Below are 20,026 nucleotides of genomic sequence, written 5' to 3'. Positions count from 1 at the left end.
AAGTAACGTCTGGAAATTGAAATTTACAAATAAAATGTCTTTCGTCAAAAAAGATAGTGAAAAAATGATAAAATTTTCATATAAGAAACTGTTGATTTTGAAAAAGTTGCCTAAAAATCCGCAAAAAATTCTGGGATATAGCTTCCGACGTGCTGATTTTGAAAATATCATAATGTGTTGATAGTCCTTGGGCAAGTTTTAAAAATATTCAGATTGAAATTAATTTTTTTTTTAAAATTCAAAAAACTCAATATGTATGTATTTGAATGGGTTATTCTGGAAAAATGGTAGAACTTATCGAAGAAATGAGGTAGAAAGTAACTTTTGGAGGTCGAAGTTTATAAGTCACAAGTATTATATGGATTTTGAAATATGATCAAAAATGCTAAAATTTTCATTTAAAAAAAATGTTGATTTTGAAAAAGTTGCCTAAAAATCCACAAAAAATTCTGGAATATAGCTTCCGACGTGCTGATTCTGAAAATATAATGTGTTGATGGTCCTCGGACAAGTTTTAAAAATATTCAGATTGAAACTAATTTTTTTAGGAAAATCCAAAAAACTGTCCTATTGAAATATTACAATATTAGAATTCTGGAAAAATGGTAGAACTTATCGAAGAACGGAGGCTGAAAGTAACTTTTGGACGTCGAAGTTTACAAGTCGCAAGTATTTTGTGGATTTTCAAATATGATCGAAAAATTCTAAAATTTTCATATAAGAAACTGTTGATTTTGAAAAAGTTGCCTAAAAATCCGCAAAAAATTCTGGGATATAGCTTCCGACGTGCTGATTTTGAAAATATCATAATGTGTTGATGGTCCTTGGGCAAGTTTTAAAAATATTCAGATTGAAATTAATTTTTTTTTTTAAATTCAAAAAACTCAATATGTATGTATTTGAATGGGTTATTCTGGAAAAATGGTAGAACTTATCGAAGAAATGAGGTTGAAAGTAACTTTTGGAGGTCGAAGTTTACAAGTCACAAGTATTATATGGATTTTGAAATATGATCAAAAATGCTAAAATTTTCATCAAAAAAAAATGTTGATTTTGAAAAAGTTGCCTAAAAATCCACAAAAAATTCTGGAATATAGCTTCCGACATGCTGATTCTGAAAATATAATGTGTTGATGGTCCTCGGACAAGTTTTAAAAATATTCAGATTGAAACTAATTTTTTTAGGAAAATCCAAAAAACTGTCCTATTGAAATATTACAATATTAGAATTCTGGAAAAATGGTAGAACTTATCGAAGAACGGAGGCTGAAAGTAACTTTTGGACGTCGAAGTTTACAAGTCGCAAGTATTTTGTGGATTTTCAAATATGATCGAAAAATTCTAAAATTTTCATATAAGAAACTGTTGATTTTGAAAAAGTTGCCTAAAAATCCGCAAAAAATTCTGGGATATAGCTTCCGACGTGCTGATTTTGAAAATATCATAATGTGTTGATGGTCCTTGGGCAAGTTTTAAAAATATTCAGATTGAAATTAATTTTTTTTTTTAAATTCAAAAAACTCAATATGTATGTATTTGAATGGGTTATTCTGGAAAAATGGTAGAACTTATCGAAGAAATGAGGTTGAAAGTAACTTTTAGAGGTCGAAGTTTACAAGTCACAAGTATTTTGTGGATTTTCAAATATGATCGAAAAATGCTAAAATTTTCATATAAAAAAATGTTGATTTTGAAAAAGTTGCCTAAAAATCCACAAAAAATTCTGGTATATAGCTTCCGACGTGCTGATTCTGAAAATATAATGTGTTGATGGTCCTCGGACAAGTTTTAAAAATATTCAGATTGAATTTAATTTTTTTAGGAAAATCCAAAAAACTGTCCTATTTGAATATTAGAATTCTGGAAAAATGGTAGAACTTATCGAAGAAATGAGGCCAAAAGTAACTTCCGGAGGTCGAAATTTACAAGCTAAATGTATTCTGTTAAATTTCGAAGAAGGTCGAAGAATGTTAAAATTTTCAAATAAAAACAAATTTGGATTTTGAAAAAGTTGCCTAAAAATTCACAAAAAATTCTGGGATCTGGCTTTGGACATGTTGACTTCAAAAATATAGCGTATTTAGGCGCCCGAGTCGAGTTTTAAAAATATGGAATTGAAATTAAATTTTTTTGAAAATTCCAAAAAACTGTTATATGTATTTCAATGAACTGCTCTGGAAAATGGTAGAACTTCTCCAAGAAATAAGACCGAAAGTAACTTCTGGTGGTTGAAATTTCCGTGTTAAATGTCTTGTGTTAAATTTCGAGGATGGTCGAGAATGTCAAAATTTTCATATTAAAAAATTTTGATTTTGAAAAAGTTGCCTAAAACTCCACAAAAGATTCTGGGACATAGCTTTCGACATGCTGATCCAAAATTATAGCATATTTATGTTCCCGGGACAAGTTTAAAAAATATTCGGATTGAAATTAATTTTTTTAGAAAAATCCAAAAAACTCATATGAATATATTTGAATGGGTTATTCTGGAAAAATGGTGGAAATTATCGAAGATTGAGGCCGAAAATAACTTCTGAAGGTCGAAATTTACGAGTAAAATGTCTTGTAAATTTCGAAGATGATCAAAAAATGTCAAAAATTTTACAGTGAAAAATTTTGATTTTGAAAAAGTTACATAAAAATCCACAAAAAATTCTGGGATATGGCTTTCGACGTGCTGATTCCAAAAATATAGCGTGTTTATGATCCAGGAGCAGGTTTTAAAAATATTCGGATTGAAATGAGATTTTTTAGAAAAAGTAAAGTAACTTCATATTTGAAAGAGCTATTTCAGAAAATGGTAGAATTTATAGAAGAAATGAGGCCAAAAGTAACTTCTGAAGGTCGAAATTTACAAGTAAAATGTCTTTTGTAAATTTCGAAGATGATCGAAAAAAGCCAAAAATTTTACATTGAAACATTTTTATTTTGAAAAAGTTACATAAAAATCCACAAAAAATTCTGGGATATGGCTTTCGACGTGCTGATTCCAAAAATATAGCGTGTTTATGCTCCAGGGGCCAGTTTTAAAAATATTCGGATTGAAATGAAATTTTTTAGAAAAATTAAAGTAACTTCATATTTGAAAGAGCTTTTTCGGAAAATGGTAGAACTTAGAGAAGAAATGAGGCCAAAAGTAACTTCTGAAGGTCGAAATTTACAAGTAAAATGTATTTTGTAAATTTCGAAGATGATCGAAAAAATGCCAAAAATTTTACATTGAAAAATTTTGATTTTGAAAAAGTTGCCAAAAAATCCAGAAAAAGTGTTGGGATATAGCTTTCGACGTGCTGATTTCACAAATTTATCGTGTGTATGGTCCCGAGGCAAGTTTTAAAAATATTCGGATTGAACAAAAATTTTTTAGAAAAATCCAAAAAACTCATATTTGAATCGGCTATTCTGGAAAAATGGTAGAACTTTTATGGGCGAAATCAGGCCGAAAGTAACTTCTAGAATCGAAAAAGTAACTTCTAGAATTGAAATTTGCAAGTAAAATGTCTTTCGTTAAATTTCGAAGATGGTGGAAAAATGTCAAAATTTTCACATTGAAAAATTTTGATTTTGAAAAAGTTTCCAAAAAATCCACAAAAAATTCCAGGATATAAATTTCCACTGCTTTTACCAAAAAATATCGTGTGTATAGTGCTTGGGCAAGATTTTAGAATTTATTATTTTTTTATTTTATATCATATTGAAAATTTTTTATTTTTATAAAGTTGCCTAAAAATCCACAAGAGGTTTTAGGATATAAATTTCGATTGCTGTTTCCAAAAATTTAGCGTCTTTATGGTGCCGGGGCAAGATTTTAGAATTTATTATAAAAATATTCGGATTTAAATTAATTTTTTTAGAAAAATCCAAAAAACTGTCCTATTTGAAGGGGCTATTCTGAAAACATTTTAGAACTTATCGAAGAAATGAGGCCTAGGGTAACTCCTGGAGATCGAATTCTACCAATAAAATGTCTAGTTACATTTTGAAGATGCCGGAAAAATACCAAAATTTCCATTTTGAAAAATTTTATTGTGAAAAAGTTGCCTAAAAATCTACAAAAAATTCTGGGATATAGCTTTCGACGTGCTGATTCCAAAAATATAGTGTGTATGGTTCCGGGACAAATTTTAGAAATATTCGGATTGAAATTCAATTTTTTTTTTTAATTCAGAAAACTGATTTCAAAGTGTTTTCTGGAAAAATAGTATAATAAATTTATCGTAGAAATGAAGCCGAACTTCTAGAAGTCGAAATCTGCAAGTAAAATGTCTTCTGTTAAATTTGGAAGATGGTCGAAAAATGCCGAAATTTATGTATTAAAAATTTTGATTTTCAAAAACCTCTCCAAAAATCCATGAAAAATTTTGGGATAAAACCTTTGAATGCTGTTTCCAAAAATACCGCGTGCTTACGCTGCCAGAGCAAGATTTTATAATTTATTGTAAAAATATTCGGAATGAAATTAAATTTTTTAGAAAAATCAAAAAACTCAAATTTGAATGGACTATTCTGGAAAAATCGTACAACTTATCGAAGAAATGAGACCAAAAGTAATTTCTGGGGGTGGAACTTAACAAGTAAAATATCTATGGTTAAATTTCGAAGATGGTCGAAATGCCAAAATTTTCATAATAAAAATTTTGATTTTGAAAAAGTTGTCTAAAAATCTACAAAGAATTGTAGATATAGACGTAAACTGATGATTCCAAAAATATAGTGTGCGTATAATTCGGGGGCATGTTTTGGAAATATTCGGATTCGAATTCTTTTTTTTTTATTCAAAAATTGGAAATTTTTATATTGAAAAATTTTGAGAAAAATTTTTATTTTGAAGAAGTTCCCAAAAAATGGACAAAAAATTTGGAATATAAATTTCGATTGCTGTTTTCAAAAATATAGCGCGTTTATGGTGCGTGGGGAAGTTTTTGGAATTTATCTTAAAAAATTCGGATTCAAGTGAATTTTTTTAGAGGAATCCAAAAAACTGTCATATTCTGGAAAAATGGTGGAACTTATCCAAGAAATGAGGTCGACAGTAACTTCTGGAGATCGAAATTTTCCAGTAAAATGTCTAGTTAAATTTCGAAGTTGCTCGAAAAATACCAAAATTTTCATATTGAAAAATTTTGATTTTCAAAAAGTTGCCCAAAGATCTATAAAAAATTCTGGGCTATAGACTTGAACTGCTGGTTCCAAAAATATAGTGTGTGTATGGTTCTAGGGCAAATTTTGGAAATATTGGGATTGAGTTAAAAAAAGGAATCCAAAAACTGTAATTTCAAAGGGCTTTTTTTGGAAAAATGGTATTAAACTTATCGTAGAAGTAAGGGCAAAAGTAATTTCTGGAAGTTGAAATCTGCAAGTAAAATGACTTACGTAAAATTTGGAAGATGATTGAAAAATACCGAAATTTTCATATTGAAAAATTTTGATTTTGAAAAAGTTCCCAAAAAATTTACGAAAGATTCTGACGTATAAATTTCGATTGCTAATTTCCAAAAATATAGCTTGTTTATGGTGCTAGGGCAAGATTTTAGAATTTATTATAAAAATATTCCGATTTGAATTAGTTTTTTTAGAAAAATCCAAAAAACTTGTAATATTTGAATAGGCTTTTCTGGAAAAGTGGTAGAACTTATTGAAGAAATGAGGCCGAGGGTAACTTCTGGAGATCGAAATTTACGAATAAAATGTCTAGTTAAATTTCGAAGATGCTCGAAAAATACCAAAATTTTCATGTTGAAAAATTTTGATTTTGAAAAAGTTGCCTAAAAATCTACAAAAAATTCGGGGATATAGACTTGGATATACTGATTTCAAAAATATAGTGTGTGTATGGCAAGTTTTGGAAATATTCGGATTGAAATTAATTTTTTTTTAATCCAAAAACAGTGTTTTTCTGGAAAATTTGCATAAATTTATGGTAGAAATGAGGCGAACGTAACTTCTGGATGTCGAAATCTACAAGTAAAATGTCTTTCTGAGAAAAAATTTGGTTTTGAAAAGTTCCCAAAAAATTTGCAAAAGATTTTGGTATATAAATTTCGGTTGCTAAAAAACGCTGAAATTTTCATATTCTTTGTGGAAAATATTGATTTTGAAAAATTTCCCTAAAAATTCACAGAAAATTCGGGGATGTAGATTTCGACTACTGAATACAAAAAAATAGCGCGTTTATTATGTCGGAGTAAAATTTTTGAAATATTCGCATTGAAATTTAATTTTTTAAAAATAGAAAAAAAAACAAATTTGGTGAAACTCCAGCAATTTAAACGTGCTCGCTCAGCTGGTATTCTGCGGGTGTATTCTACGTCTATATATTTATTCTTACAATAAAACTCAAGAACTCCCCGAAGATTATTTATTGTAGACTTCTATGAAAATAAAGATTAATAAAGATGAAGAAAACAAGCCTAAAATGCGAGCGCAGCGAGCACGTTCAGGCATAATTAAAAATTTATTATTGGCGTCCCTGAGAAGCTAAATTATTAAGAACGATTTTGTCGTTATTCAAAAATGTGAATTTAAAAATTGTGATAACCAGTCTAATTAAGTCGCCTTGAAAATGAAAATGTTTTTATGTACTCTAACTGTAGACTTATTACAATAAAATCTAAACAGCTTCGCTGACATTACATTTGTCAGTTGTATATTTGTATATATTCCATTGTCATTCGCGGTTCGTTGGGTCAATTAAAAATATTGATCTAGCGTGGAGTGTTATATGCAGAGATTTTCTTTGGGTGGGAGTGAGATAAACTTATAGCAAAATTCGCTTAAAGCAGACAGAGTCAAATATAGCGCCATAATGAGCAGCGTGGTCAATGACCGCATCCCACCGAAGATAAACGAACTGCGTTCGGCAATCACGACAACTATAATGAAAACGTAGAAAAAATCGTCACTTTGTATCGAAAATTTGGAGGACACGGGGAAAATGAATAAGAAACCGAAAGTTCAGGTTTATTCCGTGGTTTAATTAAGTTTGTAGCTGAACTTAACAGAGAAAGATGTTTTCTATAAAATAACAAATCGCAATGCTCACAACGTCTCTTTCCCGTATTCTTGTCGCTCAATCTCGCTCGCCTTAATTACCACGTGTGCGATTAAACCCTCCCCCGCCTCCCGGTGCAATTTCCGCATGCATCATCTTCGAATTCTTTTCCCCGTAAAAATCGTTTGATGCCAGCTCCTGCCGCCGACAGCGAGCGACCGCTCCGGGCTGCGCCGCCGCCACTGTCTCTGTCATGCATATTTCTGTACGTGCCTCCGCAGCCGGGAGGAAAGGAACAAATTGTGAGTATGTTCGTGCACGTGAATGTTAAACACGTATTAATTCAAGCGATAAGGTCTCTGATGACTTCCTGTAATGACAGTTTTTGTTGGCGACGAGATGTAAGCTCTGCTCGATTCCCGAGCAAGATTGCATCGATAATTGTCTCTCCGCTAATGAGGTTTACGTTCTGTACCTATTGAATTAATGCTACCCACCTTGCGACCCCCGAACTCACGACGACCGAGTTTTGCTCGTTATTGACTGCACTCGAAATTATATAGTCGCTCCTAATTATTGGAACAAGCCGGATAAATTGGGCCGCCGGAAAAACGACAAAAACGACCTTCGGGGAAGTGAGATGAGTTGCGTGTCGGCCGTTAATTCCGGCGAATTACTCAAGCACCGTGGAAAAGCCGTTAATTGTGCACAAATGAAATTCCCTTCAATTACCTCGGAATTAAACTAAGTCATGATTAGTAACAACTGCACTCGGGGGCGGGTGCAGGCAGGTACGCCTAAGGGGCCGTGACGTTAAATGGCGTTTTTAAGAGTGAGGACGCGAAATGACAGCTTCAATGTCAAAATAATTGAGCTTATATAACTGGTTGTCAAAAAACACGAGTATGACATAGTTACTGTCAAATTTGTCAAATGTAATTCGATTCATTTTCAAGTAATGAGTAATTGTAATGCATTACTTTTCAAAACGAGTTTTTTTTGAGTAATTCAGTCACTTTTAACAATTACTTTTGTTTTGTTTTTCTCTAGGAATCGTTTACTTGACCTGCTGGGATTATTATTATACCTGTTTCGTCCCCACAAAGAGATGATTAACCCAGTAGGGAGTTTAAATTATAAATATAGTAAAATATAAAAAGTGATTGTTGAAGTAATGCATTACTTTTTAAAAGTAATTGTTCCAATCACTGCTCAAAAGTAGCCTTTCGGCCTATCAAGCTGCCAGGGAAAGTTTCATTAAAGCACTGTCGCACTTGACGTCCAAAATGGGATGAAGCACCGTCTCAATTTCTTGTCCCCCTATACCTAATTTCAGTTGATTTGTACAATTGGTTCTCAAGATATTTAACCGTTTCCATACCATTTAGAGATCCTGTATAACTTTTCATTGCTGGATACAAGTAAGAATGTGGAATTAATTCGAAAATTTTAGCAAAATTGGAAAGGAGGGAAATCGGTCTGTAATTTTCAACTTTATTATCTTGCATTCTTTCCACTTTGTAGAGAAAACACCTGTTTCAAGAGATTTATTAAAAATTAATAAGTGTGGAACTTACAACCCTTAATTATGAAGCTTGGGATCTGATCAAAACCTGATGTCATATCTGGTTTCAGTCTTTTGATGACTTTTATTGCTATGAGGTAGAATTTTCATTGTCAGCTGAATAATATTCATCAAGAAGATCAGATTCAATATAAGTTGACTTAAAGAAATCATGAAAGGCATTTACTATTTCAATAGGATTTTCGAACGTGTTATGACCAAGAGACGTGGCTTGGAATTCTAGTTTTACCTTTTTTAGGTTTATATAATCCCAGAATTGCTTAAGGTCATGATGTAGGTTGATTTGGATGTTGTTAATATACGATTTATAAACCGCATTTATTTGCTCTTTTAAAAGTGTCCTAGTTTCACTAGATAGAAGTGTAGACCTGAATTTTGTGTTTCTTAAGATGAAAATTAAATTTGATATTTATAAAAAAAACATGTTTACAAAATAAATTAAACAAAACATTGTAAAAACATTCAACCATAAGATCCATAGAGGAAAAAGTTGATAATAATGACCAATTAGTAGATAATATGTTGTTATAAAAAGAGATGAAATCAGTTCTACGAAGGTTAAAGGCTTTTATGTTATCATTATCATTGTCGAGAAGGTACATAAAAATAGCGTTGGATGATATTTGTCTTCCATTACCATAGACATCAAACGACTGACTCTTCATTCAACATTAGAAAGTGCTAAATGTAGCAATTTATCATTAGGATTCAAAATATTGTTTATTTGATTTAAGTTTGAAAATTGTACAAATGACAAGACGAAGAACTATTTTTCTAGGAATGTTTTGATTAAAATTTGGAATATTGAAGTCACCGATTAGAATTATATTTTTGAGATGCAAAACTTCCTCAAAGAAATCACAAACAGCATTTAACTCGTCACACGACAGAGTAAAAGGAAAATATATTACAAAAACAAAGAGAGATTGAAATTATATGTTGTTTTGTAGAGTGGGAATGAAAACTAATAGAATGTAGGCTAATAAAAACGTTAATCGAATTTTTTTTTGTTGTATTTGCTATAAGATTTATTCCTTATTTCAAAAGAAAAAAATGAGAGAACGTGTGGGTGGGCGGGGCTAAGTTTAACTTCTTCCACAGAGTTTTTTACAATTAAGCAATAGCCCCACCCACCCACCCTCTCTTTATTCCAGTCACTACTCTTAATATTGTTCAGTCTTATCTTAGCAAGTCTTAGCTCTGCCCAGCCGTTCTTTTCTCAATGACGATTTTATTTCTGTTGAGTATAAGACACACCTTTCAATCAAACCAGATAAAATGAATCAGTGAAATGAGAGAACGGGTGGGTGGGCGGGGCTAGATTTAACTTTTTTCTACAGAGTCTTTTACAATTCAGCAATAGCCCCACCCACCCACCCTCTCTTCATTCCAGTCATTATTCTTAATATTGTTCAGTCTTATCATAGCAAGTTTTAGCTCTGCCCACTCCACTTTTCTCATTAACGATTTTATTTCTGTTGGCTATAAAACACACCTCTCAATCAAATCAGATAAAATGATACACTGAAATTAGAGAACGGGTGGGTGGGCGGGGCTAAGTTTAACTTTTGCTGCAGAGTCTTTTACAATTAAGCAATAGCCCCACCCACCCACCCTCTCTTCATTCCAGTCACTACTCATAATATTGTTCAGTATTATCTTAGCAAATCTTAGTCCCGCCCATGCACCCTTTATTTTTTTAAAGGGTACATTATTTGCCATAATCAGTCTTACTTACAAGTACTAGTCCCGCCCACCCGCCCTCTATGTTCTTGGAAGATATGTTAACTGCTACAATTAGTCTTATATTAGCGAATACTAGCCCCACCCACCCACCCTTTATTTACTTAAGGCGTATGTCATTTAACAAAATCAGTCTAATCTTAGCAAGAACTAGCTCCGCCCGCTCCTCTTTTCTCATTGACGATTTTATTTCTGTTGAGTATAAAACCCAAGTTCCAATCAAAACAGGTAAAATGAATCACTGGAATGGAGGCGGGGTGGGTTTGCCTAAAATATTGATCCTTGAAATAAGATTTATTCCTTATTTCAAAAGAAAACAATGAGAGAACGGGTGGGTGGGCGGGGCTAAGTGTAACTTTTCCAAAAGAATCTTTCTCAATTAAGCAATAGCCCCACCCACCCACCCTCTCTTCATTCAAGTCACTACTATTAATATTGTTCAGTCTTATCTTAGCAAGTCCTAGGTCTGCCCAGTTATGCTTTTCTCAATGACGATTTTATTTCTGTTGAGTATAAGACACACCTTTCAATCAAATCAGATAAAATGAATCAGTTAAATGAGAGAACGGGTGGGTGGGCGGGGCGAAATTTAACTTTTTCCTACAAAGTGTTTTCTAATTAAGCAATAGTACCACCCACTCACCCTCTCTTCATTCTAGTTACTACTCTTAATATTGTTCAGTTCTCTTAGCAAATCATAGTCCCGCCCAAATACCCGTTATTTTCTTAGAGGGTACGTTTTTTGCCACAAACAGTCTTACTTTCCAAGTACTAGTCCCGCCCACCCGCCCTCTATTTTCTTAGAAGATATGTCATTTGCTACAATCAGTCTTATATTAGCGAAGTGTAACCCCATCCACCCACCCGTTATTTACTTAGCGCGTATGTCATTTACCAAAATCAGTCTTATCTTAGCAAGTACTAGCTCCGCCCACTCCACTTTTCTCATTGACGATTCTATTTCTGTTGATTATAAGAGGCACCTTCAATCAAACCAGATAAAATGAAACACTGTAGTGAGAGAACGGATGGGCGGGCGGGGCTAAGTTTAACTTTTCCAACAGTCTTTTACAATTAAGCAATAGCCCCACCCACCCACCCTCTCTTCATTCAAGTCACTACTCTTAATATTGTTCAGTCTTATCTTAGCAAGTCTTAGCTCTGCCCAGTCGTGCTTTTCTCATTGACGATTTTATTTCTGTTGAGTATAAGACACACCTTTCAATCAAGCCAGATAAAATGAATCACTGAAATAAGAGAACGGGTGGGTGGGCGGGGCTAGGTTTAACTTTTTCCTACAGAGTCTTTTACAATTTAACAGTAGCCCCACCCACCCACCCTCTCTTCATTCAAGTCACTACTTTTAATATTGTTCAGTCTTATCTTAGCAAATCTTAGTCCCGCCCATACACACTCTATTTTCTTAGAGGGTACGTTTTTTGCCGGAATCAGTCTTACTTACAAGTACTAGTCCCGCCCACCCTCCTTCTATTTTCTTAGAAGATATGTCATTTGCTACAATCAGTTTTATCTTGGCGAATACTAGCCCCACCCACCCACCCTTTATTTACTTAGGGCGTATGTCATTTACCAAAATCAGTCTTATCTTAGCAAGTACTAGCTCCGCCCACTCCATTTTTCTCATTGACGATTTTATTTCTTTTGAGTATGAGACACACCTTTCAATCAAGCCAGATAAAATGAATCACTGAAATGAGAGAACGGGTGGGTGGGCGGGGCTAAGTTTAACTTTCTCCAACAGAGTCTTTTACAATTAAGCAATAGCCCCACCCACCCACCCTCTCTTAATTCCAGTCAATACTCTTAACATTGTTCAGTCTATGTTAGCAAGTCATTGTGGCGCCCATACACCCTTAATTTTCTTAGAGGGTAAGTCATTTGCCGTAATCAGTCTTACTTACAAGTACTACTCCCGCCCACCCGCCCTCTGTTTTCTTAGAAGATATGTCATTTACCAAAATCAGTCTTATCTTAGCAAATACTAGCTCCGCCCACGCGCGCTTTTCTCATTGGTGATTTTATTTCTGTTGAGTATAAGACACACCTTTCAATCGAACCAGATAAAATGAATCACTGAAATGAAGCCGGAGTGGGTGGACGATAAATATTGATCCTAGAAATAAGATTTATTCCTTATTTCAAAAAAAAAAAGAAAGAACGGGTGGGTGGGCGGGGCAGTTTAAATTTTTCCAACAGAGTCTTTTACAATTAAGCAACAGCCCCACTCACCCACCCTCTCTTCATTCCTGTCACTACTCTTAAAACTGTTCAGTCTTAATTTTCCTAAAGGGTACGTCATTTGTCATAATTGGTCCTACTAACAAGTACTAGTACCGCCCACCCGCCCTCTATTTTCTTAGAAGATATGTCATTTACTACAATTAGTCTTATATTAGCGAATACTAGCCCCACCCACCCACCCTTTATTTACTTAAGGCGTATGTCATTTACCAAAATCAGTTTTATCTTGGCAAGTATTAGCTCCGCCCACTCCATTTTTCTCATTGACGATTTTATTTCTGTTGAGTATAAGACATACCTTTCAATCAAACCAGATAAAATGAATCACTGAAATGAAAGAACGGGTAGGTGGCAGGGTTAGGTTGTTAAAAAAAGAAAAAAAAAAATGCCAATCGTAATTTTTTTGTTGTAGGTACTAAGTATTTGTTATTAGATTTATTCTTTATTACAAAAAAAGAGAGAACGGAGACCGTCCCTAATTTAACGGTCAAAACAGTGTTCGTGTGATTTTACAGAACTTTCCAAAATTTTTGAAAATCTTGCGAGTTTTCTCAGTTTTGATGGAATATTATTTAACAAAATCGTTCTCAGTATGTTTCGTGTTTGGGATACTGTTAACACATCTTACAGTCAGGGGTGTGGAGTACCACAAGGTTCACTGCTCGAGCCGCTCCTCTTTGATATATACAGGGTGTTCACTTTGTCTGTCTACGTCTGAATATCTCTGCATAGGCAACCCATTTTACGTTTCATACACAGCTTTGATTAATTTTTATTTTTAAAAAATAATGAACGCATAGATAGTAATGATCACAACCAAAATTATGACAAATTATTTCTATCAGCCAAATATTTTCAATTTTCGTTTGCTTTAAAATGTTTTCGAATTCGGAAAAAACCGACGTGCTATTAAGATTGGGAAAGTGTGACAAAAATTTTGATGGTGCTGTTCCCCAATAGAAGAACTCCCTCAAATCAAGCATTTAGAAAACTTAAAAAAAAATTACGAGAATTTGGACAATTCAAAAAAAAAGTTAGAAATCGAACTGTAACAACGCCGGATAATGAAGCTGCTCTAATTGAAATTGTAGCAGAAAATCCCCATGTGAGTCAAAGACCGATTGCAAGACAAATGGAGATTAGTTTGGGTTCGGTTTTCCACATCTTAAAGGCAAACCGATTTCATCCATACCATGTAACAATTATCCAACATTTAACAGAACGCGATTTTATCCGACGGTTAGTGTTTTGCAAATTCGTGAGAGCTCAATTACGAGACAATCAAGATTTTTATTTAACGTTTTGTTTACGGATGAAGCCACATTTACCAATAACGGGTGTGTAAACAGACCCAACTCACATTATTATGCCCAACAAAATCCCCATTGGTGTCTGGAAAAGCACTTCCAAGAAGTTTTCAAAGTTAATGCTTGGTGTGGAATTGTTGGTAACCACGTCATTGTTCCACATTTTTTTGAAGAAAATTTAAACGGACCTATGTGTCTAAATTTTTTAAAGAAGAGTAGACTATTAATTTTTTCAATTTTGTCATTATTTGGCAGCGACATCTTTGTCATTTTTTTCTGTGCTTGTTATGATTGATTATTAAAAAAAAAATGGACGAGGTCGTGTCTGGGGTGTATAATATGTTTGACCAACAAAGACAGATAACTCAAATCTATAGCCTGTACTCTTCTGAAGGGTAGCAACTACCATATCTGTTTTTTTCTAACTTACAAAATTACGTCAAGACACTCTAGGCTTGTCCAGGGTCGAACTGGAAAACGTAGCCCATCACACTCTCCATTTGTATCTGTAATGATTTCATTTTCTTTTAATCCGGTGTGATCGACACCCTTCACATAAACGTGCGAAATGGACAAAATCCGGCGATTTTCCGGAGAACATTCGCTTTAAATCCAACACCGGCGACAAAAACGTAAAGACCTGCCAACATCACTTGTAAATTTATTTAAGAGCGCCGAAGCCGCCTTAAAGCGAAGAAGAAAAATTAGCGCCGAATTTGGCGCTAATTTTTCCGAACAAAGTATAGGTAAATAGACGTCCGACGGACGAAAGTAATTTATTTAACTCACAGTAAAGATAATGTCAGCCTAAAATAAATGCCGGCAGTGTATACCCTTTATTGATACAGAGTAAATCCAATAAGACGCGACAGTTATTGCCTGCCTCCACGCTACAGAAAGTCGCTTTGAAAATGAAGAAAAAAGAAACATTCAGCTCCCGGCTTCGACAATTAAGCCCTTTTTTCTCCGCACCAGAAAAAAAAACAACGGCTGCTGCGCAACGAAATTACGAAAGACGGCTGAAAAATCCTCATGGACATTGGACACCCTTCGTTGAAAATTTGACTCGAACGACTATTTTTTTCTTAAGGTGGCTCTGACCGCGGTTCTCCCTTAAGCGACGCTTTCCCGCAAATCTGGGTCAGTCCGTCTCCCCTCGCAATCACGCCGCCATTGCAATCGCAATCGTTAGGTCGGTTGCGGTAATCCCCCAGATGATTTCGATATCGTATGTTGTTTATCGGCAAAGTGGGCGGCTGCATTATCGACCGAGCTACCCGACCGCGAACGTTAATTAACGCACCGCAAACGCGTCACCGCTCGTTGCAGCAAATGCATTGGCACGTCATGAAATTAGCGAACACCACTAACGACATCTGACGGAAAAATTAATTAATAGTTGTCGGGGTATTCACGAAGACGCAGCCAGGCATGCCAACACTGCATAAGCAAAAGGGCCACGAATACAAAGCGCTCCGTAATTTAAAGAGAATGTTTTAATTAAATTTTTCGCCCAGGTATCACTCCACTACAAATCATAAACGCTTTGATAATTTTGCGGAAGTCGCTGATAAATTTCATTTTTCATTAAAAATTACTAAATTTGCTTACATGGTCTACCTTCGTCTAAAAACATCTTGGTATATTCGTGTTAAAACCGACCTCAACCAAGTCGCCTTATTAGCTCCTCCAACTCCATTAAACACCGAACCGCCTAATTAGCAATAAATCTCGCCTATTTACCTACGAAATCCCACAACAAAAAAACCCTCGCTTCGCCCCTGATTCAATTATAGTTTAATTAATAATCTTTGGTTAAAAACGGAGAACGCAGACCGAATCCAATAAGCGTCTTCGGCTGCACCCAGAACAATTAAACCGAAAGATAAATCGAGCAAAACCGTGGTATTTGCACGTAATTAAACTATCAAATTCCGTTGCAGGTTTACAACTCGCTACAAGAATCCCAAATGGAAGAAAAATCGCACGGGCGATATTTTATTATGCAGGACCGAAACGATTACAATCTGCCAAAGGGGAGGTCTTCGACCGCCTCCGTCCTCTTCCACCTCGCGAATTAGAGCGGGAACGACGGGATCTAACAGCTTGTAACGGAAGTTCTTGAGCTGACGCGTCTCGACGCCCGAATTCCGCTCGAACGCTCCAACTATGTGAACAGCGATGTTGACATAATCCCATGGATGCATCGGTAAGTCCCGTTTGTCAAGGTTTGTCGTGTTCGCCATCTTGGCGGGACGTTACGGGTGCCGTCAAATGCGGCTTTTACGGCAAGGGTTGAAAAGTTGAAAACACGAAACTTTTCCGATCATTCTGAACCTCTGAACATGTTGTTCCCATTTCAAAACAATTCAAGATCCAGATTTGGGGTTTGTACCATTACTTCCTTGGGGTTTTCTATTCATAACAAGTAGTTGATTTTGAACCCATTCATGCCGGCCATCAATTTAGTACTTATTAATTCGATATCAATCGAAATCGTGGTTTATGTTGTATCTCAACAACTATTTTTCGGGTTTACGGGTTCACTATTTCAAAACGGTTCAAAATCCGGACTTGCAGATTGTACCATTAGATTCCCTGGGATTTTTAATCGCAGTCCATGATTTTAGGATCGTCTGAACTTAGTGGTTCGGGTCTGAGAGACCAATGAAGCGAACCATTTCAATTTCGAATTACTGTCACCATATAAAAAAATAAAAAAAAAAATCAAGGAAGTCGATAGCTCAATAATGAACCCGGATTGGTGTTCAGGACATTCCAATTAGTAAAGAGACCAATTTTCATAATTCTGAGGGCCTAATTAACCGAGATAATTTGAAATGTCGAAATCCAAAATTTTTTCAATAAGATGAAAAATAAAAGTCTTCTGATCTGCCCGAAATTGAGTTTCTAGTCGAAATTTCCAATGCAGAATTCATTTCCGCTATCAGTTTAATATCAATTCGATGTCAATAGAAATCGTGGTTCATTTTGTATTTCAAAAATTATTTTTTTTGTTTACGGATTTACTATTCTAAAACGGTTCAAAATCCGGACTTGCAGTTTGTACCATTAGATTCCCTGGGATTTTTAATCGCAGCCCATGATTTTAGGATCGTGTAAAGTTGGTGGTTCGGGCTTGAGAGACCGATGAAGCGGACTGTTTCAATTTCGAATTAGTGGCACCATGTAAAAAAATAAAAAAATTCAAGGAAGTCGATAGCTCAAAAATGAACCCGGATTGGTGTTCAGGGCATTCGAATTAGTAACGAGACCAATTTTCATAATTCTGAGGGCCTAACTAACCGAGATAATTCGAAATGTTGAAATCCAAAATTTTTTCAGTATGACGGAAGATGAGATAAAAAATAAAAATCTTCAGATCTGCCTGAATTTGAGTTTTTAGTCGAAATTTGTAGTGCAGAATTCATTTCCGCCATCAGTTTAATATAAATTCGACGTTAATGGAAATCGTGGTTCATTTTGTATTTCAAAGATTATTTTTCGTGTTTACGGGTTTACTATTCCAAAACGGCTCAAAATCCGGACTTGCAGATTGTACCATTAGATTCCCTGGGATTTTTAATCGCAGCCCATGATTTTAGGATCGTGTAAAGTTGGTGGTTCGGGCTTTAGAGACCGATGAAGCGGACTGTTTCAATTTCGAATTAGTGGCACCATGTAAAAAAATAAAAAAATTCAAGGAAGTCGATAGCTCAAAAATGAACCCGGATTGGTGTTCAGGGCATTCGAATTAGTAACGAGACCAATTTTCATAATTCTGAGGGCCTAACTAACCGAGATAATGCGAAATGTTGAAATTCAAAATTTTTTCAGTAAGATGAAAAATAAAATTCTTCTGATCTGCCCGAAATTGAGTTTCTAGTGGAAATTTGTAGTGCAGAATTCATTCCCACCACCAATTTAATGTTAATTCGATATCAATCGAAATCGTGGTTCATTTTGTATTTAAAAAAAAATTTTCGAGTTTAGAGGTTCAATTCCTTTGAGTTTTTTAGTCGCAACAAATGATTTTTGGATCGTATAAGTTAGTGGTTCGGATTTGAGAGACCATTAAAGCGGACGATATCATTTTCCTAAAAGTGCCATTATAAAAAAAAATTCAACAATCACAAAAGTTTGTATCTCAAATATGAACTTGGATTCGTATTCAGGAGGTTCGATTTATTAAAGAGACCAACTTTCAAAATGCTGAGAGCCCAATTAACTGAGCTAGTTTTAAACGATTCAAATCCAAAATTTTCGCAATTAAGGTATAGCGAGAAATAAAGTGAAAAAATGAACCTCTTTTCCGATGTGGCTGAAATTGAGTTTCTAGTCAAATTTTAGAGTATAGAATTTATTCCCGCCATCAGTTTAATGTAAATTTGTGTTCAGTCGAAATCGTGGTTCATTGCATGACTCAAAAAATATTTTTCGAGTTTAGAGGTTCACCATTCCAAAACGGGCCAAGATCCAGACTTGCGGTTTGTACCATTAGATTCCTTGGAGTTCTTTAGTCGCAACAAATGATTTTTGGATCGTATAAGCTAGTGGTTCGGATTTGAGAGACCATTAAAGCGGCCGATATCATTTTCCTAAAAGTCCCATTATAAAAAAAAAATTCAAAATTCACAAAAGTTCGTATCTCAAATATGAACTCGGATTCGTATTCAGGAGGTTCCATTTATTAATGAGCCCAACTTTCAGAATGCTGAGAGCCCCATTAACTGAGCTACTTTTAAACGATTTAAATCCAAAATTTTCGCAAGGTATAGCGAAAAATAAAGTGAAGAAAAAAACCTTTTCCGATATGGCTGAAATTGAGTTTCTAGTCAAATTTTACAGTACAGAATTTATTCCCGCCATCAGTTTAATGTAAATTTGTGTTCAGTCGAAATCGTGGTTCATTGCATGACTCAAAAAATATTTTTCGAGTTTAGAGGTTCACCATTCCAAAACGGGCCAAGATCCAGACTTGCGGTTTGTACCATTAGATTCCTTGAAGTTTTTTAGTCGCAACAAATGATTTTTGGATCGTGTGAGTTAGTGGTTCGGATTTGAGAGACCATTAAAGCGGACGATATCATTTTCCTAGAAGTGTCATCATACAAAAAAAAATAAAAAATTCACAAAAGTCCGTATCTCAAATATGAACTTGGATTCGTATTCAGAAGATTCGATTTATTAAAGAGACCAACTTTCAGACTGCTGGGAGCCCCATTAACTGAGCTAGTTTCAAACGATTCAAATCCAAAATTTTCGAAATTAAGGTATAGCGAAAATTAAAGTAAAAAAATGAACCTTTTCCGATATGGCTGAAATTGAGTTTCTGGTCAAATTTTACAGTACAGAATTTATTCCCGCCATCAGTTTAATGTAAATTTGTGTTCAGTCGAAATCGTGGTTCATTGCATGACTCAAAAAATATTTTTCGAGTTTAGAGGTTCACCATTCCAAAACGGGCCAAGATCCAGACTTGCGGTTTGTACCATTAGATTCCTTGAAGTTTTTTAGTCGCAACAAATGATTTTTGGATCGTGTGAGTTAGTGGTTCGGATTTGAGAGACCATTAAAGCGGACGATATCATTTTCCTAGAAGTGTCATCATACAAAAAAAAATAAAAAATTCACAAAAGTCCGTATCTCAAATATGAACTTGGATTCGTATTCAGAAGATTCGATTTATTAAAGAGACCAACTTTCAGAATGCTGAGAGCCCCATTAACTGAGCTAGTTTTAAACGATTCAAATCCAAAATTTTCGCAATTAAGGTATAGCGAAAAATAAAGTGAAAAAATGAACCTTTTCCGATATGGCTGAAATTGAGTTTCTAGTCAAATTTTACAGTGCAGAATTTATTTCCGCCATCAGTTTAATGTAAATTTGTGTTCAGTCGAAATCGTGGTTCATTGCATGACTCAAAAAATATTTTTCGAGTTTAGAGGTTCACCATTCCAGAACGGGTCAAGATCCAGACTTGCGGTTTCTACCATTAGATTCCTTGGAGTTTTTTAGTCGCAACAAAAGATTTTTGGATCGTATAAGTTAGTGGTTCGGATTTGAGAGACCATTAAAGCGGACGATATCATTTTCCTAAAAGTGCCATTAAAAAAAAAAAAAAAATCAAAATTCACA

General features: G+C 34.6%; 1 protein-coding gene across 4 annotated transcripts in view; it reads left to right on the top strand.

The window, feature by feature from the left end:
- LOC135126003 (uncharacterized) overlaps window positions 1-20,026 on the top strand; it is a 196,615-nt gene that overhangs the window by 124,845 nt on the left and 51,744 nt on the right. For 3 of the 4 annotated variants that reach the window (XR_010279988.1, XM_064051792.1, XM_064051790.1), the window contains one exon: window positions 15,832-16,097. The exons of the other annotated variant lie outside the window; for it this stretch is intronic. Coding sequence is in view for 2 of the 3 variants with exons in the window: in XM_064051792.1 (XP_063907862.1) it covers window positions 15,832-16,013 (182 nt within the window). In the remaining variant the exon portion in view is untranslated. The remainder of the gene's footprint in view (window positions 1-15,831; window positions 16,098-20,026) is intronic. 4 annotated transcript variants of the gene reach the window in all.

Source organism: Zophobas morio, unplaced genomic scaffold, assembly GCF_036711695.1.
Source record: "Zophobas morio isolate AGI-343-1 ecotype UQ-CSIRO unplaced genomic scaffold, CSIRO_AGI_Zmor_V1 ptg000010l, whole genome shotgun sequence".
In the NCBI taxonomy this organism is placed as follows: Eukaryota; Metazoa; Arthropoda; class Insecta; order Coleoptera; family Tenebrionidae; genus Zophobas; species Zophobas morio.
Note: the sequence above shows the minus strand (reverse complement) of the source record. Positions and strands in the feature narration are given on the sequence as shown.